Genomic DNA, 20,899 nt, shown 5'->3' on the forward strand with positions numbered 1-20,899 from the left:
CCACCGAGAGGAAGCATCAGCCTTCCTATTTAAAGGAACATAATCTCCTTACTTTATGGCCTTTCCAGTCAGCACCCTGAAATAAATTCAGACCCCAGATCTAACAAGGACAAATATTCAGACCCCATAAAAGACTCATATGATAGGTTATGAATACTGTTCATACCTACTTTCCTTCCCGCTGACACAAGGCCAATACACACAATTAATACAATTGACAGCAGAGGCGTAACTTGAAGATTCAGGGCCCCAATGCAAAACCTGTAACAGGGCCCCCAACTATAATGCTTTATTCATAGTACTGGGATCGCTGTATAGAGAAGAGAGGCCTTATGGGCCCCCTAAGGATCCTGGGCCCAGGTGCAACCGCAACCCCTGCACCCCCTATAGTTACTCCCCTGATTGACAGTACATATGGACATACATACACACCACAAGAGGTAGCTAACAAAGTGCTGTGGGGTCCTGAGGTTGGTTCATGCTATATGTATGTTATGAGCTTGGTTCTGGTGGTGTATATATTAAAATTAGGTCTTCCAGTGTGGAAATGCTGCTATCTTGCTGCTTTCTGCACAAGCAGAAGACAGGTTGACTGTCTTTGAGAGCAATATATATTGCCTTTTTTTTTTTACCTTTTATTTGTATTTTGATCAAGTAATAGTATACTAGAACATTTGCATAGTAATAACGAATTGCAACAATTTACATATTGATCACGTAGGATCATTCGCATAGAAAATAACATTTTACTTCGATAAACGTTAATGATAATAATAATTCTTACAGCATATTCCTGCCATCAACTTTTCGTTTCTTTACTTTGTTTCTACATTTTTAGTTGTTTTTTTTAGAGGGGGGGGGGGAAGAGTAGCACTTTGTCTCCTTTATCATGAGGGAGTTTCAGCCTTAACTCATACTGCCCTTGGGGCATAATTATAGGAGATGAAGGGCCTACGAGCCTTAGGGGGCCCATAAGGTCTCTCTTCTCCGTATAGGAGACCAATGCTATGAATAAAGCATTATAGGGTACTGGTGCATCTTGTCTCCACCAGAAATATGGGTGGAGACCTGCAGAATGACACACACAGCCCATTCCCCTTGCCCAGGTCACACATCTCGCAGCTGGACTTCCCGCTCTCAGCGTCCATGTCCCCCACCGCTGACACATCAGCATCAGCAGGTGGCCCCACTGTAACTGTGTTCGTTGGGGTCCCTACTGCTTCAATTAATCAGGCCTTTAAAAATACTACAAAAATATATAAGGATTTTGTGAAAACATGGTGGGAAGTCCAAGCCCTTACCAACTACCTAAACAACAAAATTGTACCACGTGGATTGAGGGTCCATATATCACCACTGCCCAAATTAAGAACCACGGATTTTATGTGTAAATGGGAAAGAGAATCAACAGAAAGTTCACTGAGATTAATGAATCTGTTATTGGAGGAGGAAAAGACTAATCTAGAAAAATTAAGTAGAAGTCTAGAGGAGTCAATTAAGAAAGTAAGGAAATTCTCAGCTGAGGCTGACTATGAAAAAAGAGGAAATTTCTTAAAATTAACAATTGAGAAATACACAGGATATCCCAAAGAACGTAAGCATCATCAATATCAAAGAGACCTAAAAGACGTCACAGATAATAGAGTCTATGAAACCAGACCACTAACAGAAACCGAAATGAGTTCATCGGATAGTGAGCATTCAAACAGTGAACAAATCAGGAGAGGTGGTTTTTCTGAGAAAAGGAGAAGTAGGGGTGGAAATAGAACAAGAAGTAGGAGTAGGGGCAGAGGAAACTTCAATGATGGCCATTTTTTAGGCCAGCCAATAAGCCACTATATGACAAGGAATCGGGGGATGATGGAGATACCAAAACTCCATCAAGCCCAAGGTCACCCACATTAGTTGAGAAAAATGGTAATGAAAACGTCACACTGATATCCACCAAAGAAGATCCATTACAAATTATAAACCTGTCATCAAGAATTGTAACACCACATGAGGAAGCAGTAAGAAAGGGTTGTCCTTTATCCCTACTAATAAATTTAATTCCTTTGATTGGGTTAAAGACATCGCACTATTTTTACATAAACTGCGATGGAAGAAATATTATGCCATCCAAGGAAGGAAAAAATGTATGGACCTAGGACTTGACCAAAGAGATCTGGAAGCCATCACTGCATTGGAAGCACTTGAAGCAGAGGGGATACAGGACCCGAGTAAGGGCCCATTTACGGGATTAAAATCTAAAAACACCAGTTTGCCCCCCTCGGGAGATTCGCCCTATATTGAGATCTTCGAGACCATGGTTAATGAGGAACTGGAGCAATATCCAAACATAAGAAATTTAAATATCAAAATTTGACTCCAGCAGAAAAAAGGGCCTTAATATCCCTTGAGAGAGATAGGAATATTGTCATCAAGCCCTCCGACAAGGGGGGCAATGTAGTAATAATGAACCGTAACACATATAGAGACATGTGCCTCCGTATATTGGAGGATAAGTCCAACTATGAGGTGTTGTCCAAGGACCCACAGATACCTTTTCAAGTGAACTGAAGGATATCCTCTGCGCAGAGACACTGCCAGGGGAGGACGGAATGTGCAGTCGCTGGCAAGAGAGCCACAGGGGAGGACAGAGTATGCAGCCTCAGCTCCCGTATTCCCCTGTAACATGGCCCTGCCAGCTCACACTTGTCCCCTCTCTCCCAGCCGGCGGGGAGAAGCTGCGGAGCTGGCGGTGAAGAAGCTGCTGCGAGCGGCGCAACAGAGGGGACGAGAGTGACAGTGGGGCCCGGCTGCAGCGGCCGCAGGGGGAACGGGAGCAAAGGAGAGGTATGAGTGTGGCACTGGATCAGGGAGGAGAGTAACAGCGTACCCAGCTGCAGCAGCCACAGGGGAAACAGGAGTGGAGGAGAGGTTTGAGCGTGGCACCAGGGGGAAGCAAGCGCAGATGGAAGTCTGCCGGGGACATATGTGAGGTGGTCAGATGCGTGGACCACTAGGAGTCCAATAGATACAAACTGTATGCTCGTCCTCATTTGCATTGAAGTAAGTAATCTTTTATTTTTGTTATTTTTTTGTGTTTGCCCACTATGGATACTAGGTCATTATTTTTGTTTTTTGGGGGGTGGCACATGTGGACGTTTGGCTGTCAGGAAGGCAATTGGGCTTTCGTTGGGAACGGTGAGGTGGACTGAGGTTCAGGGCATGCAATGGGTCAGGTTACTTCTGGAGTTTCATGCATACGGTTTACATGTTTTAAGCTGTTAATATGTTGATTTATAAGTTGTTAATATAGGGCTGCTGTGGCCATTAAACCCATGTCAGGCAGTATTGTGTTTTATTTAAAGGAGATGTCCCGCGCCGAAACGGGTTTTTTTTTTTTAAACCCCCCCCCCCGTTCGGCGCGAGACAACCCCGATGCAGGGGTTAAAAAAACCACCCGCACAGCGCTTACCTGAATCCCGGCGGTCCGGCGTCTTCATACTCACCTGCTGAAGATGGCCGCCGGGATCCTCTGTCCTCATGGACCGCAGGGCTTCTGTGCGGTCCATTGCCGATTCCAGCCTCCTGATTGGCTGGAATCGGCACGTGACGGGGCGGAGCTACACGGAGCTACACGGAGCCCCATAGAGAAGAGGAGAAGACCCGGACTGCGCAAGCGCGGCTAATTTGGCCATCGGAGGGCGAAAATTAGTCGGCACCATGGAGACGAGGACGCCAGCAACGGAGCAGGTAAGTATAAAACTTTTTATAACTTCTGTATGGCTCATAATTAATGCACAATGTACATTACAAAGTGCATTATTATGGCCATGCAGAAGTGTATAGACCCACTTGCTGCCTCGGGACATCTCCTTTAATGTAGTATCACCATTTCCTTAGTCAAAGTGTGAGCGGACTCACAAAGTAGATGAAGGGGAGCATGATTGGGGTGGGCGACAGAGTGTAAGGGCTTAATTGTGTGTGTGTGTGTGGGGGGGGGGGGTGTAAATTTACCAGGGTGCGGTTGAGAAGAGATCAAGGGTACTTGGTATATAATGTGCGGGCATAGCTTGGGGGCAGCCATCTTTTTCAAGGAACCGCTTGTGAAGTTTTGCCACCCACCCTTCATTGCTGGTTGTTTTAATGAGGGGCTTTTGTCATGGCAGTGGGGAGGAGAGATGTGGTCATGAGAGGGATGGATATGAGGAAATGGAGGGCTGATTTGCAGATAATGGTGGACAGGGTCCTCTGGAGTAAGCCCAGAAGTCGGCTGTAGCAATAATTGGCTGACCCATTATGTCAGGTGCCCTTGAGGCATGGTTGGTGGCTGAGGGTAAAGGGATGGTGCTGATGGCATTGAGCCGGATTACCTGTTCATGACCACATCTCTGTATAATGTAGAATTCATGCGTATGGTTTACATGTTTTAAACTCTTAATATATATTGATATATAGGTTGTAAATAAATGGCTGTTGTGGCCATTACACCTATGTCACGGGTGTGTTTTATTTATTGGTGTTTTTTATTTAATGTAGTATCACCACCCTTAGGCCGCCTGCAGACGAGCGGGTCGGATCCGGCAGCGAGAATTCTCGCCGCGGGACCCGACCTGAGAGCCTGCAGGGACGAGCGAGTACTCACCCGCGCCTGGCGGCCCCGGCTCTTTCATGTGCCGGCTGCGGCGCAGCCGGCGGCCGGGTGAGTGCGTGCCCCGCGCAAAAATAGGACATGCCGCGGTTTGTTTGCCGCGCGAGATTTCGCGCGGCCAAACCGCGGCCGTCTGCATAGGAGTGCATATTGTAATGCACTCCTATGCAAACTTTCAGTGGCAGAAATCCCGCGGGAAATACCGCCGCGGGATTTCTGCCCGTGTGTAGGCGGCCTTCTGTCATGAACGTGCTACAAAATCAGTTATTCTTTACAGTTGTTACCCTGACTGCCAGCAGTAGGAGCTCTTACGTTTTGGATGACTTTATGGCTGTTCTGCTTGGTGTGATTAAAGTTGTGACTAAGAGGGCGAGGGCGGGGACAGGACGCCCCGTGCCTTAAATAACCAGTGAAGCCAGTCTGAATTGGTTAGTTGCCTTTTGAAGTACTATAGTGCTAGATTTTAGTGAAGCTGTTACCTCCTGCTTTACTGTTCTGTGGATTATAAGCTCTCCTGATTACTTGTCCATGGCCCCATATGGGGGGCCGATCCAATCCCTGTTACTGGGTATGACCATGGTACTGCGGGCTATGAACCCACGATTACTTCTGCTTTTCTTCTTGCTGGTGAGTAACTAGTGATCTAATAATAATAGGTTTCCTGTCTTTGTATAGAATGCAAAATATTCCAATTTAGATAGAATTTTTCTTGTATTATAGAATTTTATTTTACATTTACGAAACATTCTTATCTAGCTTTTTGAAGTTGGTCATGTTTTCTCCCAACAGAAGTCAATAGATTCCTTATGAATGTAGATGTAGTCAGGCACCAGGAATAGTCTCGGAGAGGTTGAGGCACAGTGGAGGCGAAGGGTTAACTTTTTGAACACTTCTTGCTGTAATTTCATACAGAAGACGAATCGGTACATTATTATGTCTTTGGGCCGTAACAATGAAAGTCACATACTTTATATAAGAAATGGCAACAAGGGCCAATCGTCTTTTTTTATACCCAAAGTTCAACATAATCAATTAATTTCTTCTTGCGGAGAGGTACAGGTAACTCAGTGCGGAAACTTTCGGGGGGCTGGCTTATAAACACACAGCTCACTCACTTTCTCCGTACCCATTGCCGTCAATTACTTGCAGAGGGGTGGACAAAAATATGGAAACACTGTATGAAATGCATGGCTTAAATTACATGGGATTATAAATCATATTTCAATAAGACTGATTTTAAGTGGAGGTAATAGGACACAGATGCTGCCGGACAGAAGTGGACATCTGCCCGAGCAACAAGGTTCCATTGGTTTGGGGTTTGAGCCACTCAGCTATTGTTACCAGTTGGCTCCCGAAAGCACCCAGAGCAGGGCAGGAGGTGACGTAAACACAAATTTAGTGGGAAAGCTCTCAGCCAAGCAGGGGTTAAAAGGGCAGCTTAGTGCTAATGATTAAAATCCCATGCATATCTTGGTGTTTCCATATTTTTGTCCATCCCTGTACTTAGTCCCTATTCATACTTTGTCCGCAGTCCCCACGTTTTTCAGCTTCTCCCGTTGTTTCAGACCCATTAATGGTCACAAGGTTAGCTTGACCTTCACTGTCTAACACAGATTCTAACTGAGAAGTTGTTGTATACGATGGCTTCTACAATCACCCGCGCTCTCGGGTACCCTGCGTCACTCCTGCGCTCGTTATGACCCGGTGGGAAGCAACTTCTTTAAATACTTTTATCTATGCTCATGTGAATGCGCTCAGTATAGCTACACTTTTGCACTATTGCGTAGCCTATGCCATACCATCAGGGCTCCAACCAATATGATGCCTGCAGCTCCCCAGCGTAATATTGGTTAGAGTAAGGCAATAAACATCTGCGAGCCGCTGTATTTACGGCCACGGTCATATCGGTACTGGGGGTGGAGATCCGTTACGAGATCCTGGACAAAATCTTTTCCTCTGCTCTAATCTTTTGCCGCACTATTAAATCCGGGCAAATTTTGTGTGTCAGGGCCTGGCAAACCCCATTGTAGTCAGTGGGGTCTCCCTGACGTCGTTTGAATGCGGCACCTATAGAAATCGGTTCGCCTATACTCTACCTCCATATGCCTCCTATTTCACAGAGAGGATTTTATTTTTCATCTGAGATTCATAGAAATTGAGTTGCGATAATACAGTGCGATTCCCTGAGCCCTAGAAGCTGTATTGTAGAGGGAAATATTGTGCCACCCTGGGATGTTGGGACTCCGTGTGCTCCCATACAGGCACCAATAGCACCGCTACGCATATAGATATAGAATTATATGTTACTTTAAGTTGTGCGCAAAAATACGGGAGCTTTTAATTTTCGCAGTTTTACTGTAAAAAAAAAAAGCAGTGATCGTACAAGAAGAGACCCGCTGTTATTACTACTGTAGACTATGTATAACGAACGCTCGTTATTACTGTGTGATTATATAATAATATTTCATAAACTGATGAATCACTGTTTGTAAAAACATATTAAAGGTAATTTATAGCATACCCGCTAATTATTATGTTCTACCTTATGTAAGGTGGCTCTCACACCGGCGTTAGGGTCAGTTCAGGGTTTCCGTCTCTCTGCTCTGTTTTTGGAGGAGAGAAACTGAGATGAAACGGATCCTTTTTTTTCCCCCATTGATTTCAATGGGGTCTACAAAACACAAAAAGGTTTCTGTTTGCTTCCATTCTGATAGGTTTCCGTTTTGGGGGGGGATGGGAAAATAGCGCATTCTGCTGCGTTATTTTTCTGTAAAAAAAAACGGAAACCTGACGGAATGCAAGCGAACAGAAGCCTTTCCGTTTTTTGTTTTTTTTTCAAACCCCATTGAAATCAATGGGGTAAAAAAAACGATCCGTTTTATTACCGTTTCCTTCCTCCAGAAATGAAGCAAAAAGACGGGAACCTTGAACTGACCCTTAGGCCGCCTGCAGACGGCCGGGTCGGATCCCAATGTGAGAATTCTGGCAGCGGGATGCGACCCGCGCCCCTGCAGGGGCCAGTGCAGCGCTCAGCTCTCTGCTACAGCAGGAGATTAACTATTTCCTCACTTTTCTACATTATAGAAATAGTTTAATAAACTGCAGCAATCATAGATTAAGGGCTCATACACACGGCCGTATTATATCATTGTGTTGTACGAATCCATGACATAACACATGCTGTAGGAGTCTATGTGTCCTTTCTCTACCCACATAGGCTTTTAGTGTGTTATCTGTGGTGTCAGGGTCAGCGGCTGTGAACCCGCTGCACTACATACTGGTTTGGCTTTGGCCAAATCTAGAGGCAGCACCTGAGGAAAGCCGGTCTTCACCATGTCACCCTACTAGTCCGGGATCTGTTGAGCCCCCAGGCCATTATACTATATGTGGTCCCAGTAATGTGACAACCGAGACTATTTTAGACCAAGGCACGGTACCTGAGGGTGTGAACAGGAGTGTAGTCAGATTAATCTGGGTCAGGGCAGGCAGGATGAGGATCAGTCTGGAGGTTGGGCCATACAATACAAACAGGACAGGAGTCGGGTTAGGCAGCAGGGAGAAAAATGGTCAGTACGGCAAGCCGAGGCCAGGAGCAGAGAAGTCAGAAATAGCAAGTCAGAAACCAGAGGGTCAGACAAATCAAGAAGCACCTTCCACCTTAAGGCGGCTGCACACGGGCGGATTTGCATTGCGGAATCCGGAGCAGGCATCCACCTCCAGATTCTGCAGCAAATACCGCCCATAGCATGCTATGAAAAAGCGCTTTTCCTGCCCATGAGTGGAAATCCATTGCGATTTTCTTCTTACAGGGGAAAAATGTATTTTGAGTTGGATTTCGTGCGGACAGTTTCAATGGAAGCCATCTGACCTGCGGCCCTTTCGCAATCATCATTGTGGAAAAATCATGGGATCCACGTCATCGCCTAACGATGGCGCGGCATAATCTGTACTGCGCACATGCACCGGCGAGCACATCCACAGTACAGAATATGAAGACTGTCAACAGGTATGGGGGGGGGGTCACCAGTCGGACACAGGGTCGGATTCCGGGAACAAAGTCTAAAGTCATATCGGAGGCTGATTGCAAGAGAAGGCGGGGGGTGGGGGGTGGGGGGGGTGGGGTTTGCTGCTTACGGATACTAATGCAAAATGTTGACCGCATTACACTTTTGTAACACAGACGGCAGCCGTTATTTCCTCAGTTGTCGGTCTGCACTGGGCCTTGTGTATCTGGCATTGTAGCCCATAAAGTGCTTTATCTCTCCAGCGGTGGCAGAGCTTTGCAAACACCTTCCCCTTTCTGAAATTTGAGTTGCAAAATACTGGAAATTTTTTTTACTTCTACAATGAAAAAGAAAAATAGTTGAGTCATTCCTGAGTAGTTTATAATGGGACACCTGAATCACGATAGAGAGGGTGCCACGCCATGTATCTGGTGCCTCATACTGGTAAAGGTGGGCATGGCTGTGCCAGTAATTCAGCTGACCTAAGAAAGTGATCCTTATACACAGTTCCAGTTCATTGAAAACTATTACGTTGGTTGAAGGTGTTGAAAAAATGATTCTTGGACATGTCGCATTAAAAGTTAAGCACACACGGGCGGGTCGGACCCCGCACGCGGGATTCCCGCAGTGGAGTTCAACCCCATGCCCAGCCGATGACCCCTGCGTACTCGTCCGACGACGTCTTTCTGCGCCGGCGCTCGGCAGTGACGCGGGACAGACGGTTTCCAATGACTTCAATCGCTCGTGGCGGGAAATCGCGTTTTCTCATAGCATGCTATGGGCTAGTTTTGCTGAAGAATATGGAGGTGGAATCCCGCTCCGGATTTCGCAATGCAATTGCGCCTGTGTGCAGGAGGCCTAAGGCTAAAGAAAAACCCATCTGTACCATATAATCGATCAAAGGCCGCATGTTTAAGTTCCCTATTGGGACATAGAAAAAAATGCAATAAAGTAAAAAAGTGTTTAGTAAAAAATAGTAAAATGAAAGTTTAAAAAAACGTACCTTTTTTGCTTACAAAGTTCTTTATTTTCTTTTGCTTTAATGTATTTCTTAGAATATTTGAAACATAAAACGAAACTACATCAAAGCTGGTGACAGCCTTCTGACATTAGTTTATGGCACAATTAAAACAAAGGCAATGCTCCAAGGTCCAAAAAAACATGCTAAAGATAAAACGTCGTATGGAAGATGACTCACCTGGTGTGATCGGCCTACGCAAAGTGGCCAGACCGCCACACCTCAGTCTGGGTTGACCTTGAGAATATATTAAGTCTGTCAGGTAGGAACCACTTGTGTTCTTCGGACATCTACCAGGGCGGAGCATCTAAAGGAACTCTGAAAGGTGGAGGACCCCATGGTCATATATGGGTAGAAACCAGAATGAGAAAAAAGTTCCAGCTCTCCAGGGGTTTGATGATCGTAAAAGCAATGTATTATAAAAGAATAAAACTGAATAAAATTGCACTTACTTTAGAGGGGCCCCAGAACGGATGACCCCCTGAAATCCAGGTGCGCCTTGAAACCAACTGTCGGCATGGTGTTAAAATCCAAAGCCACAATTGGGCGATGGTATCTTAGTCTAGCAGGTCCTAGTATGTCCAAGACCTGAAATAGTTTGGAAAGGGATCAGAAGATAATGTAGATATCAAGTTGTGAGATAGAAATGGAATTTTACCGGTTGTTGAGCCCCCAGGCCATTACACTAGATGTGGTCCCAGTAATGTGGCAGCTGAGAGTATTTTAGACCAAGGCACGGTACCTGAGGGTGTGCAAAGGAGTGTAGTCAGATCAATCCAGGTCAGCGCAGCAGAATGAGGAACAGTCTGGAGGTTGGGCCATAAAGGACACATTCAGCACAGTACAAAGAGGCCAGGAGTCGGTGAGTACAGCAAGCCGAGGCCAGGAGCAGAGAATGCAGAGAAGTCAGAAATAGCCAATCAGAAACCAGAGGGTCAGTACAAATGAAAAAGCAACTTACACCTTAAGTTGGACAAAAAGATCACAAAACTTTAACACTTTCCTTAAAGTGTCCTGATGTAACCATTAATAGTCGATGATTGGCACAGGTAGACGTATGAAAGATGCACCTTTGACCGTTAAGAGTGCAAGCATGTGCACATGCTAATGCGATCCAAAAAGTACAGACGTTAAAGGAGGATCTCTGATTTAGGCTGCCTGTCCACAGGCGATGTGTCATTGCGAGATCCGCGGCAATAAATCGCACACGGAGCTCGCATAGGATAACTATGGAAAGCGCAGCCTACTGCACACGGGGGGAAAATCATGGCGATTTTCCGCTCGCGTGATTAAAATCGCGACATGCCGTGATTCTCGGCGGCGAGCCTATCATTAATATAGCCTCATCGCGGAGACCTTTTAGTGCTCCACCCTCCTCCCCCACGGCGGAATATCACTAGCGATATTCCGTCGTGGCCGTAGACAGGCAGCCCTAATGCGAGGAGAGTCATGGTTCAAAAACAATGCAGGACACAATGGCATAGACATGATCAGCTTGCAATATTCAGTTCCTGAATGCAACGTCCATCATTCGATATGAAAATAGATATAAATACGTAAGAATACATCGGGATGGTATTGAAATACATAAAATAAAACTTTTTTTATAACATTCCTGAAATCAAAACACAATAAAAAGCTATGTAGAACGCACTAAATAGGGGCGGAAGTGGTATAAAAACAAAGATAGCTGATTGTTGAGAGTTTGCCACTCAGGATTCCTGCTGATCAGCTGATTGAAGTGACAGAGTCACTACGGAGAGTGCCTTGGCCACTTCAGTCTATACCAGGTACAGTGCCGTGCATTGTATAGTGGCTGTGCCTGGTATTGCAGCTCAGTCCCATTCACTTGAATGGAAAAGACCTGCTCTCAGGCCATGTGATTGATGAACGTGATGCCATTGGCCTGTGAGGATGCCATGGCGCTCACCTGAGCACCGTGGTCTCCTCCTTCAGTTTACCGATGATAATCTTGATCAACAGACCTCTGCCGGTTAACTATCGATGAACTGTCTTGAGGATAAGTCAATAATAGTGCAGTCCCAGAAAACCATTTTAAGTAACAAACTGGTACACGTCCGTAAAGAGTTTGAGGCAAACAGTGGTAGTAGGGATGTAGGGGTGACACAAGCTTTGTTTTCCCTGCATTTCAGGTATGTAGGCGGATAGGAAACCTAACCCTAATCAGTCTGAAGGACTTCCTTATGTAGACTTACATTGGCTTTCGTATAGTCATGACACATCCTTCAGATACAGAACAGCTCATTACACAATCACAGCTCATTACACAAGGATTATATAATCTAAGTGTAGAGTCATGAATTTATTAACCCTTTTGTGATCGTGATCTTCACTGTACAGCCAATAAGGAAATCTGGAACAGCACCATATTCAGAAATCGATTGACTTCCAAGGGGCTAACCCCATTGCCGTATTTATGTAAGTAATACAGAAGTGTGTCTCTGCCTGACCGCGGGGTTCCTGACTCGAGCTTCGAGCATCATACGCTTCTATGATGCTCCGATTTTAGGTCAGGAGACCCGTGGTCAGGTTGGTGCGCCCTTTTATATTCCGTATGTAAAACGGAGGCAAAATCCAGCAGGGTGGTTAGCCCCTGATGGATCCTGTCCACGGGGTCCACATCTTATATCCACTGAAGGCAAGTGAAGACGTTCGCACATCCTCCATATTACACTTATGTTTGCATGAAAGCTCCGCAAAATATTACGCTTTTTGCAAGTTGACCCTTACTCGGTCAATGTAGAGTGAAATAAAAACTTTTATTTAATGTCCTAATTTTTTTTAACCCTGTATATTATTTATGTTGCATAGTACTTTACGCAAATGTATGGCATGTGGATGGCAGGCAGAAGAGCTATATATGCATGCCATCTTATATCATCCTATATCATTCTGTAATGGTCAGGATTGCAGATAATTGTTCATCTGCTGCAATGTCAAGTTTTTGAGGTTTTTATTCTCACTTTACGATTATTTTTTCACATTTACTTTGCAGTTACTTATTTCTCTGGGGCCAGAAATAGGAGAGAAACATCTATGTTATCTCAGCATTCCTCTGTACATACTAGAGATTATAAGCCACCACCAGCAGTGATCAGTAAAAAAAGGAAAATGTGTAAGACAACGATAAGGTCTTCCCCACCCATGTGACACACAGAAACCTGTGATGTCATCATGATGTCACCATGCAAAGCCCCAAATGCACTGTTTAGTACTTTTTCTGATAGCTCCTTGAATTCTTAGTACAACCAGACTGATTGGGGTATGGGGAGAGGGGGTTCTTCACATGGTGTAGAAAGACTTTAATACTCTTCACATTACAGACTTCAGTGTCGATGAAACTGTACACCCCCATAATTCTGCATTATACTGCACTACATATCACTAGTGAAGGAGGCCTATACAAGCCATATTGCCTGTCATATCTACTAAGCGGGCAGGATAATGTTAGTAGTAGTTAATTATTAAGTAGAGATTATTTAGTTTACAAAATAACATTTTCATACACCCTAATAGGGAATTCTGAGTTACTTCAGGGGGTCCTCTCTTCATGATCGTCATCTCTTGATCAGAGTGGGAAATGGTTGCAAAAAGCATCTCTTACTCTAGAGGACTTGTTCTGTCCTGCATTACATAGACAATCCATTGATTTGAGTGTAATACTGCAATTCTCTTGTGGGGGAGCTGTAGGGAAATTGAACACTTACTGCCAGGTTTCCCCACAGATTCAGGCTGATCACTGGTGGTCCCGGGGAATGGTGGTGGAGGGGTGGGTAAACTTTGATCAGCTTAAAGAAGTAGTCACAGAAGTAGGGATTGCTCAAAGCAGGGGACCATTTATATTGCTGATTGTGTACACATATATAGGTGAAAATGGTGCTTATATGTTAAGGATTACTTCACATATTCATGTTATGTCTTCATCTAGCAATTCACTGTTATCTATTTCATTTCTGCTTATCTATTCTTCTTTGTATTGCTATCATTTTACATTTTCATTTGAAAACGCTCAGGCATGAACTCTGCATCTATGAGCTCTTATCTTCGGAATGCAGTTTGACCAGGTTTCTGGTAATCAGCACATAAGCCTGTTCTCTAATTTTGTCATGCAATAAAATTATATTATAGCACAGTAGCTGGACTGTCGGGATATAGTAACACTACCTTACTCCAATCCACTTGCCCACCCCAAGATTGTAAATAAAGACATGACAAGACTATAACTTTTGCTGGGTGGGAGTTGGTCACCCACTCCCAGCCACAACATTAACCAGAACTTCATTAACGACCTACGTTTTGCTCGGAAGCGAAATGCCAACCGGAAGCTAATCCCTGGGCAAGTCCGCCTTTCAAGCTACCACATCACTGTTTACCAGGAAAACCACCACCTGTGACTTACAATGAGCAAATACGGCAATGGCAAAATAATAACTGATCAAAAAACACCTGCTTTATAGCCAAGGTGCATGATATAGTTTTTGTAATAAAAATATATATATATAAGTAGCATATACAAAATACAACCAATGGGGGGTGCCCAAAAAGGAGAGGGGAAAGAGGGTTGTACACCTCTACTAGCCGAACAGTCTGGAGGCACTCTTCCTAAGCAGTTGAGCACCTGCATGGATTGGATAAGAAAGAGTTAACACAAGTAAGATGGTGGGTGTTGTAAAAAGGAGGGCGGAAGTATGCCTATTTTAGGAGAGGAGATGAGACACCAATTGTAGGGTTAAAGAGTTACTGCGCCTGTGTAATACTATAGTCAAATGTAGCCAATCATTTTGTTTTTAGTTAAGGAAGGGATGTGTGGATTGTATAAAAGAGGATGTTTCCTTTAGTTGGGGGTTCAGTATTTTGGAAGTAATTCTATATCTATCGGTGCAATAAAGCATCCATGATTTCTGAAGAAGCAACCTGGGTATCATTGGACTCTTCTACAATAGGATTGTGTTCCGTGATTTCTTTTTTGCCAAACCTAATTCTGATAAGTGACCTCAAAGATAGATTTTGTGGCTGTATGTTCCGCAACTTTGTTGTGAAACATTCTGTCCTATGTGAAAGGTCCTTAAAGGTCACATTTCCTGTAATAGGATATAGCTACATGGAGATAAGAGCTTTGTTATAGTGAATTAACAAGCAATTGTTTATATACCATCTGGTTGGGTGAATGTGTTTTCTGAAGCAAAAGTAAAACCGACACCATTTCACGTGGTTCAGTGTAAACAGGACATTACTGTGCATTTTTACATCCATTCAAAAAATAAAGGAATGGAAAATAACATCCACAATGCTACACAATATAGATGGGGAGGGGGGGGGGTTATAATTCCCATGATGAACTTTTTCAAAACTCACAAATGTAATTTCAAAAATATTGGAACATTGAATAATCTGCACTCTACTCTTCTTCCATTACATGCGGACAAATTCAATGATCTGCAGGCTGTAGAACTGTTTGTGCCCACAGGATACCATGAATACTATGACAATTTGTCACAATTGGACTATTTCAAACAACTTCATAGACTGGTATTTTATTATTATTTTATGCCTCTTTATTTTCATACTGTGTAGAGCTTATTGCCCACTAGATGCCTCTACAACGCAATCCAAGAGATTTTGCCTAGTTAAAAGAGTTTGACAGGGGGTATATCATTGGAAAGCGAGAAGCTGGTTGGTCGTATCGATAAATTGCAAGACTCCTGGGCCGTTCTGATCAGACTGTTAGGAAGCATTTGGACCAGTGATTGCGTGAAAGCACACAAGGTGACGGGGCTCAGAACACCCTCGACAGACCACCAGTAGAGAGGAGTGTCTGACCAGACTGTTAGGAGGTGTTGGGACCAGTATATGTGTGAGGGCACACAAGGTTACCGGGCTCAGGACCCCCCCGAAAGACCACCAGTAGAGAGGAGCGTCTGACCAGACTTTTAGGAGGTGTTGGGACCAGTGGATGCACGAGGGCGCACAAGGTGACCGGGCTCAGGATGCCCTCTACAGACCACCAGTAGAGAGGAGCGTCTGACCAGACTGTTGGAGGGGGTGTTGGGTCCAGAGGATGTATGAGGGCAAACAAGGTGACCGGGCTCAGGACTCCCCCTACAGACCACCAGTAGAGAGGATCATCTGACCAGACTATTAAGGGTGTTGGGACCAGTGGATGTGTGAAGGCATACAAGGTGACCGGGTTCATGAACCTCAACAGACCACCAGTAGAGAGGAGCGTCTGACCAAACTGTTGGGGGGTATTGGGACCAGTGGATGCGTGAGGGCACACAAGATGACCAGGTTCTGGATGCCCTTGACAGACCAACAATAGAGAGGATCATCTGATCGTCCGATAAGCATAAGCAGCTCCAACTGTTTTGTCGTCCACCATACAGAGACAGGTAGCAACATCATTACACCCTTGTGTCTGTCTGAACCATTTCCAGGTGCTTGGCTGAAGGACATGTGATCTCACAGCACCCATTACATGTACGGCCTTTGACAACCACTGTTGTCTTCATTTGCAGTGGTGTCATGAACAGCGAAACTGGTCTGCTATAGAGTCAGACAGGGTTTTCTTCAGCAAAGATTCCAGGTTTAGTTTTGGCACAGATGACAGCCATGTTCATATCTGGAGACCTTTGGGGTGAGCGCCTCAATCCTGCCTTTGCTTTGGAGCGGAACACTGCCCCCCTTGCTGGTGTCATGGTCTGGGGGGCCCCCTAGTAGCTGTACAAGGGACAATGACAGCTCAGCGATATATTAAGGATATCCTGCAACCACATGTTTTCCTCTCATGGCAGCTTCCAAGAGGCATTTTCCAGCAGGATAATACTTGGCCGCACACACAAGGGGGTCACAGGAATGTTCCCACAACATTGTGGCTGCCCGGTCACCAGATTTATCACCAAAGGAACATGTATGGGACCATCTGTGAACCCAACTTCAACAACTGAGACTTAGCATGATCTAGAGGCTCAGCAGATGTGGAGCGATATGCTATAGGATACCATATGGAACTTATATGCCTCCATGCCCGCCCGTATCACATCTTGCATCCAAGCCAGAGGCGGTACAACAGGATACTAGGGCCTCCATCCCAATTGTATCACATCTTGTATCCAAGCTAGAGGTAGCACACCAGGGTACTAGAGCCTCCATGTCCACCTGTATCACACCTTACATCCAAACTAGAGGCAGCTTGACAGGGTACTAGAGCCTCCATGTCACCTGTATCACATCTTACATCCAAGCTAGAGGTGGCCCAACAGGGTACTAGAGCCTCCATGCCCACCTGTATCACATCTTGTATCCAAGCTAGAGGCGGTTCAACAGGGTACTAGAGCCTCGATGCAAACCTGCATCACATCTTGTATCCAAGCTAGAGGCGGTACAATAGGGTACTAGAGCCTCCATGGCCACCCATATCACATCTTATATCCAAGCTAGAGGCGGTACAACAGGGTACTAGAGCCTCCATGCCTGCCTGTTCACATCTTGCATCCAAGCTAGAGGCGGTACAACAGGGTACTAGAGCCTCCATGCCTACCAGTATTACATCTTGTATCCAAGCTAGAGGCGGTTCAACAGGGTACTAGAGTCTCCATGCCCACCTGCATCACATATTATATCCAAGCTAGAGGCATTACAAGAGGGTACTAGAGCCTCCATGCCCACCCATATTACATCTTGTATACAAGCTAGAGGCGGTACAACAGGGTACTAGAGCTTCCATGCCCACCTGTATCACATCTTGTATCCAAACTAGAGGTGGTATAACAGGGTACTAGAGCCTCCCTTAGAGTGTGTTTTTAACAATAAATGACCCTTTTGCTCCGATATTTTAGGAGAGGGATTGTTATTTGACAATGAGTGTATTTTCAGCAATGTTTTCGGCTTTAGAAGTACTTTATGCATGTTTTACAGGAATTCCAAATTCCATTTCATTGTACAATTTAGGATTGACACGTTGTTAACTTTCAAATTAAAATTAGCAATTTTCAGTAAAAATTTACTGTTATCAATCTTTCGGTTTTTCCTCTTTGATTTGGGTATTGATTTTGTGTACCTATACCACTTACAGTAGGCTGTGTACATCATGTTCTCATCTATCCCATTCACTAATTTCAGTTTTGCCTACAATTGAAAGGCTTATTTCTTCTCTGACTGGGTACTGATATTTGGCATCTTTCTGCTTGACTTGACCAATGTTTGCCCTACGAGCTATTTCATACCTATAGTTTTCCCTTTGCATTGCATATGCAGTTAACTAGAAATTCATTGAGCCCAATTGTTCTGGCGTAACTATAAGGGGTGCAGGGGGTTGCGGTTGCATCCGGGCCCAGGAGCCTTAGGGGGCCCATAAGGCCTCTCTTCTCCATATAGGAAGCCCAGTATTATGAATAAAGCATTATAGTTGGGGGCCCTGTTACAGGTTTTGCATTGGGGCCCAGGAGCTTCAAGTTACGCCTCTGCTTAGGATAGTTTGAAACCAATTGGATAATTGGCCAATCCCACCAAAATCGATGAGTTTGGACAAGTTTTACCTAATGTATTACCTTTATTACCCTCCATGTCCACATGAATTTATTAATACTACAGCACATGGGTTTGAGGAGTTGTGTAGTTAGTCACAGGGCTGCTGAATGCACAAATTATGGATCTCTCTAGATTCTGCTTAGTCGACAACATTCTCCGGAACTATTTATCATATAATACAGAGTGAGGTATAGAGGTAGCAGAAGGCTCAGTACAGAAGGGATAGCAGGTCGTCCGTTTATTTGTATGGAGCCATGTTCTATAATATCAGCTAGGACCTTCAGAAGAGAGAATCTAATTTGTAAAGGGGGGATTGTAGCATATTCTGTAATTACAGAGACCTTCTTAGTGAACTCTTGTGCACAGGTATGAAAAAATCATTTTATGGTTTGAGTCATGGCTTAAGTGTCCATGAAAGTTTTTTTTTGCTCCCTAATACAGCTGTATGTGCAGAAAACAATAGACATTAACGTTACATGAGGTAACACATCTGCTTATAATATACTGGCTTGATAAAGTCCGCAACAGCACTTGAAACGTTGCCATATGATTCGGGCATAACACAGATGGATTGATTTTTATTATGTGAGTGAAGTTACATCTTTCAAATGCCCTGGACTGCTGCTTTATTACTATATTGGACTTTTGCTTATAATATACTGGTATATTAGATGTACTACAGGCAAATGTTTTGTAATGCTGCTTACTCTGGTTTTAAAAAAGCTCAATATTTTTCTCCATGCTTGCCGCTGTGATTTCAGAGCTGTGCTGCTCCTCCTCCCCTCTCACAGCATGCAGTCTCATGCACAGTAGAGAGATTGCAGCTGCACCTCCCTCCTCCCCTTTCTTACTTTCCTCTTTTTACTATATTATATTTTCTTTTTAGAACATTAACAGAAACCCTGTATGCATAAATAGGGGGACTACGGGATGTGATATTCCAAGGAAAATGCCACTACCCTGTAATAGAACATGTGCCAAATTTTGATATATACGCATATTACTCATTTATTGTAGATTTTACAGGAAAACTCTAACACTGATATGTCATGTTCACAGGTCCCCGCATACACATATCGCATACCTAAGAGGAGTGAGCAGAGCGTCGATGATGCGGATGAGATATACTACAAAAATGGAAACATCAGGTGCTTGAGATGTCCTCCAGGTAACCTACTTCTTAGCAAAAATATCTATAGTAATGCGGAATATAAGACTTTAAAGAATAAGGTATTCTCACATTTTATGTGTTTATGGATCCGTCTTTGTCACCAGCTCATTCACTAGGGCAAACAAAAATTGTAAGATTCTTGGCTCGTGTAAAAGGTGCATTTCACGTAGAAATACCCAGCTATTAGCTACTGACATATTCAGACTACATCCATACGGGTGAGTGCGATTTTCACAACAATACAAATTATTTTTGATTAAAAATCGCCTCTCTTTTGTGAAATTGCGATCTTCATGTGCGTAAAAGGATCACAAGTGTTTCCCATAGACTTCAATGGGTAAAAAAATCGCACTCCAATGCACAGCGCATGGCATGCAAGAACCATGTGATTTTTTTTTTACCCAAGTCTCATAGGAAAAAACGGGCGATGTCCCTCGCAGGAACACCAAAAAATAGAACATGCATCAAGTAAAAAAAATCGCTCATTTGAATACATTCATTGAAGTGAATGGATTTCATACTCGGGTGAGTTTTGTGCACATCACAAACTTGCACAAGAATATCGCTTGGGGGAATAAGCCCTAAGGCAGTCTTCTCACCTTGGAGCTTAAGATATGATTTAAATAATTGGAATTAACTGGGCAGTGAAATGGTTCTCTCGTTGTCTCCGTCTGTCCTTCGGATTACTAGGTTTTAGTTGCATCTATTATAATATTAAGTCATATCCACTGTCCTAATGGTCGCTACATAAGTGTGGCCAAAACAACGTACAACCATTGGACAATGTGGTCATGTGACACTGTGCGCCTATGAATGCAACGTAACGGATGGCCTAGTAGATACAAAGCGCCCAGGAGGTAAGCAGCAAGTCGTGGAAAGGGGAGGGGAAGAATATGCATGGCGTAATACAGAGACTTTGTATCGTTCGATTTCCGAGAAGTTCAATAAAAAAAGGCTGGAAAGTCCCTTCTATGACGGCAGGACATTTATGTGTGTACAAAGGTTAAATGAAGGCGAGAAGGATGGTAACAACATATTGCAAGTCTACAGTCTAGTTGGCTGTGGATTTAGGCTTCATGGACTCAACACAGTCTGTATGGAGACCCTGCACCGCCATAGTACAGCACCGTAGGTACACCAAGGGCTGCCACATGGTGCCTCCAGGACAGAACATCTCTATATTACAGCTTCAGATGACATTTTTTCCTGTTGGATTTGAGGTGCAATTTGAAGGGTGGTACAACTATTGACTTTTATCATCAATCCATAGGATAGGTGATAAGTCTGATCATGGGGGTCTCATCGTTGAGACCCCCATGATCCCTAGAACGAGAGGCCCATTTCCCCCTCTTTTTGTCTCACTGCACCCAACCACAGTGATGTGGAGAATGAATGGAGTGCAAACGCAGCCCTCGGCTATCTTCAGCAGTCCCATTGAGAATGAATGGAGCGTCATCATGCATAGTGGACCGCCAGTCCATTCAATCTCCTCCTCACTGCAGGGGGTGAAGTGAGCCAACCGT

At 44.3% G+C, this 20,899-nt stretch overlaps 1 protein-coding gene across 1 annotated transcript in view; it reads left to right on the forward strand.

The window, feature by feature from the left end:
- Positions 1–5,054: 5,054 nt before the first annotated feature.
- LOC136612778 (tumor necrosis factor receptor superfamily member 10B-like) overlaps positions 5,055–20,899 on the forward strand; it is a 35,610-nt gene continuing 19,765 nt past the window's right edge. The window contains exons 1-2 of the mRNA XM_066593440.1: positions 5,055–5,263; positions 19,265–19,373. Of these exons, the coding sequence (XP_066449537.1) occupies positions 5,165–5,263; positions 19,265–19,373 (208 nt within the window). The 5' untranslated portion in view covers positions 5,055–5,164. The remainder of the gene's footprint in view (positions 5,264–19,264; positions 19,374–20,899) is intronic.

The sequence above is a fragment of the Eleutherodactylus coqui genome, chromosome 2, assembly GCF_035609145.1.
Source record: "Eleutherodactylus coqui strain aEleCoq1 chromosome 2, aEleCoq1.hap1, whole genome shotgun sequence".
Classification (NCBI taxonomy): domain Eukaryota; kingdom Metazoa; phylum Chordata; class Amphibia; order Anura; family Eleutherodactylidae; genus Eleutherodactylus; species Eleutherodactylus coqui.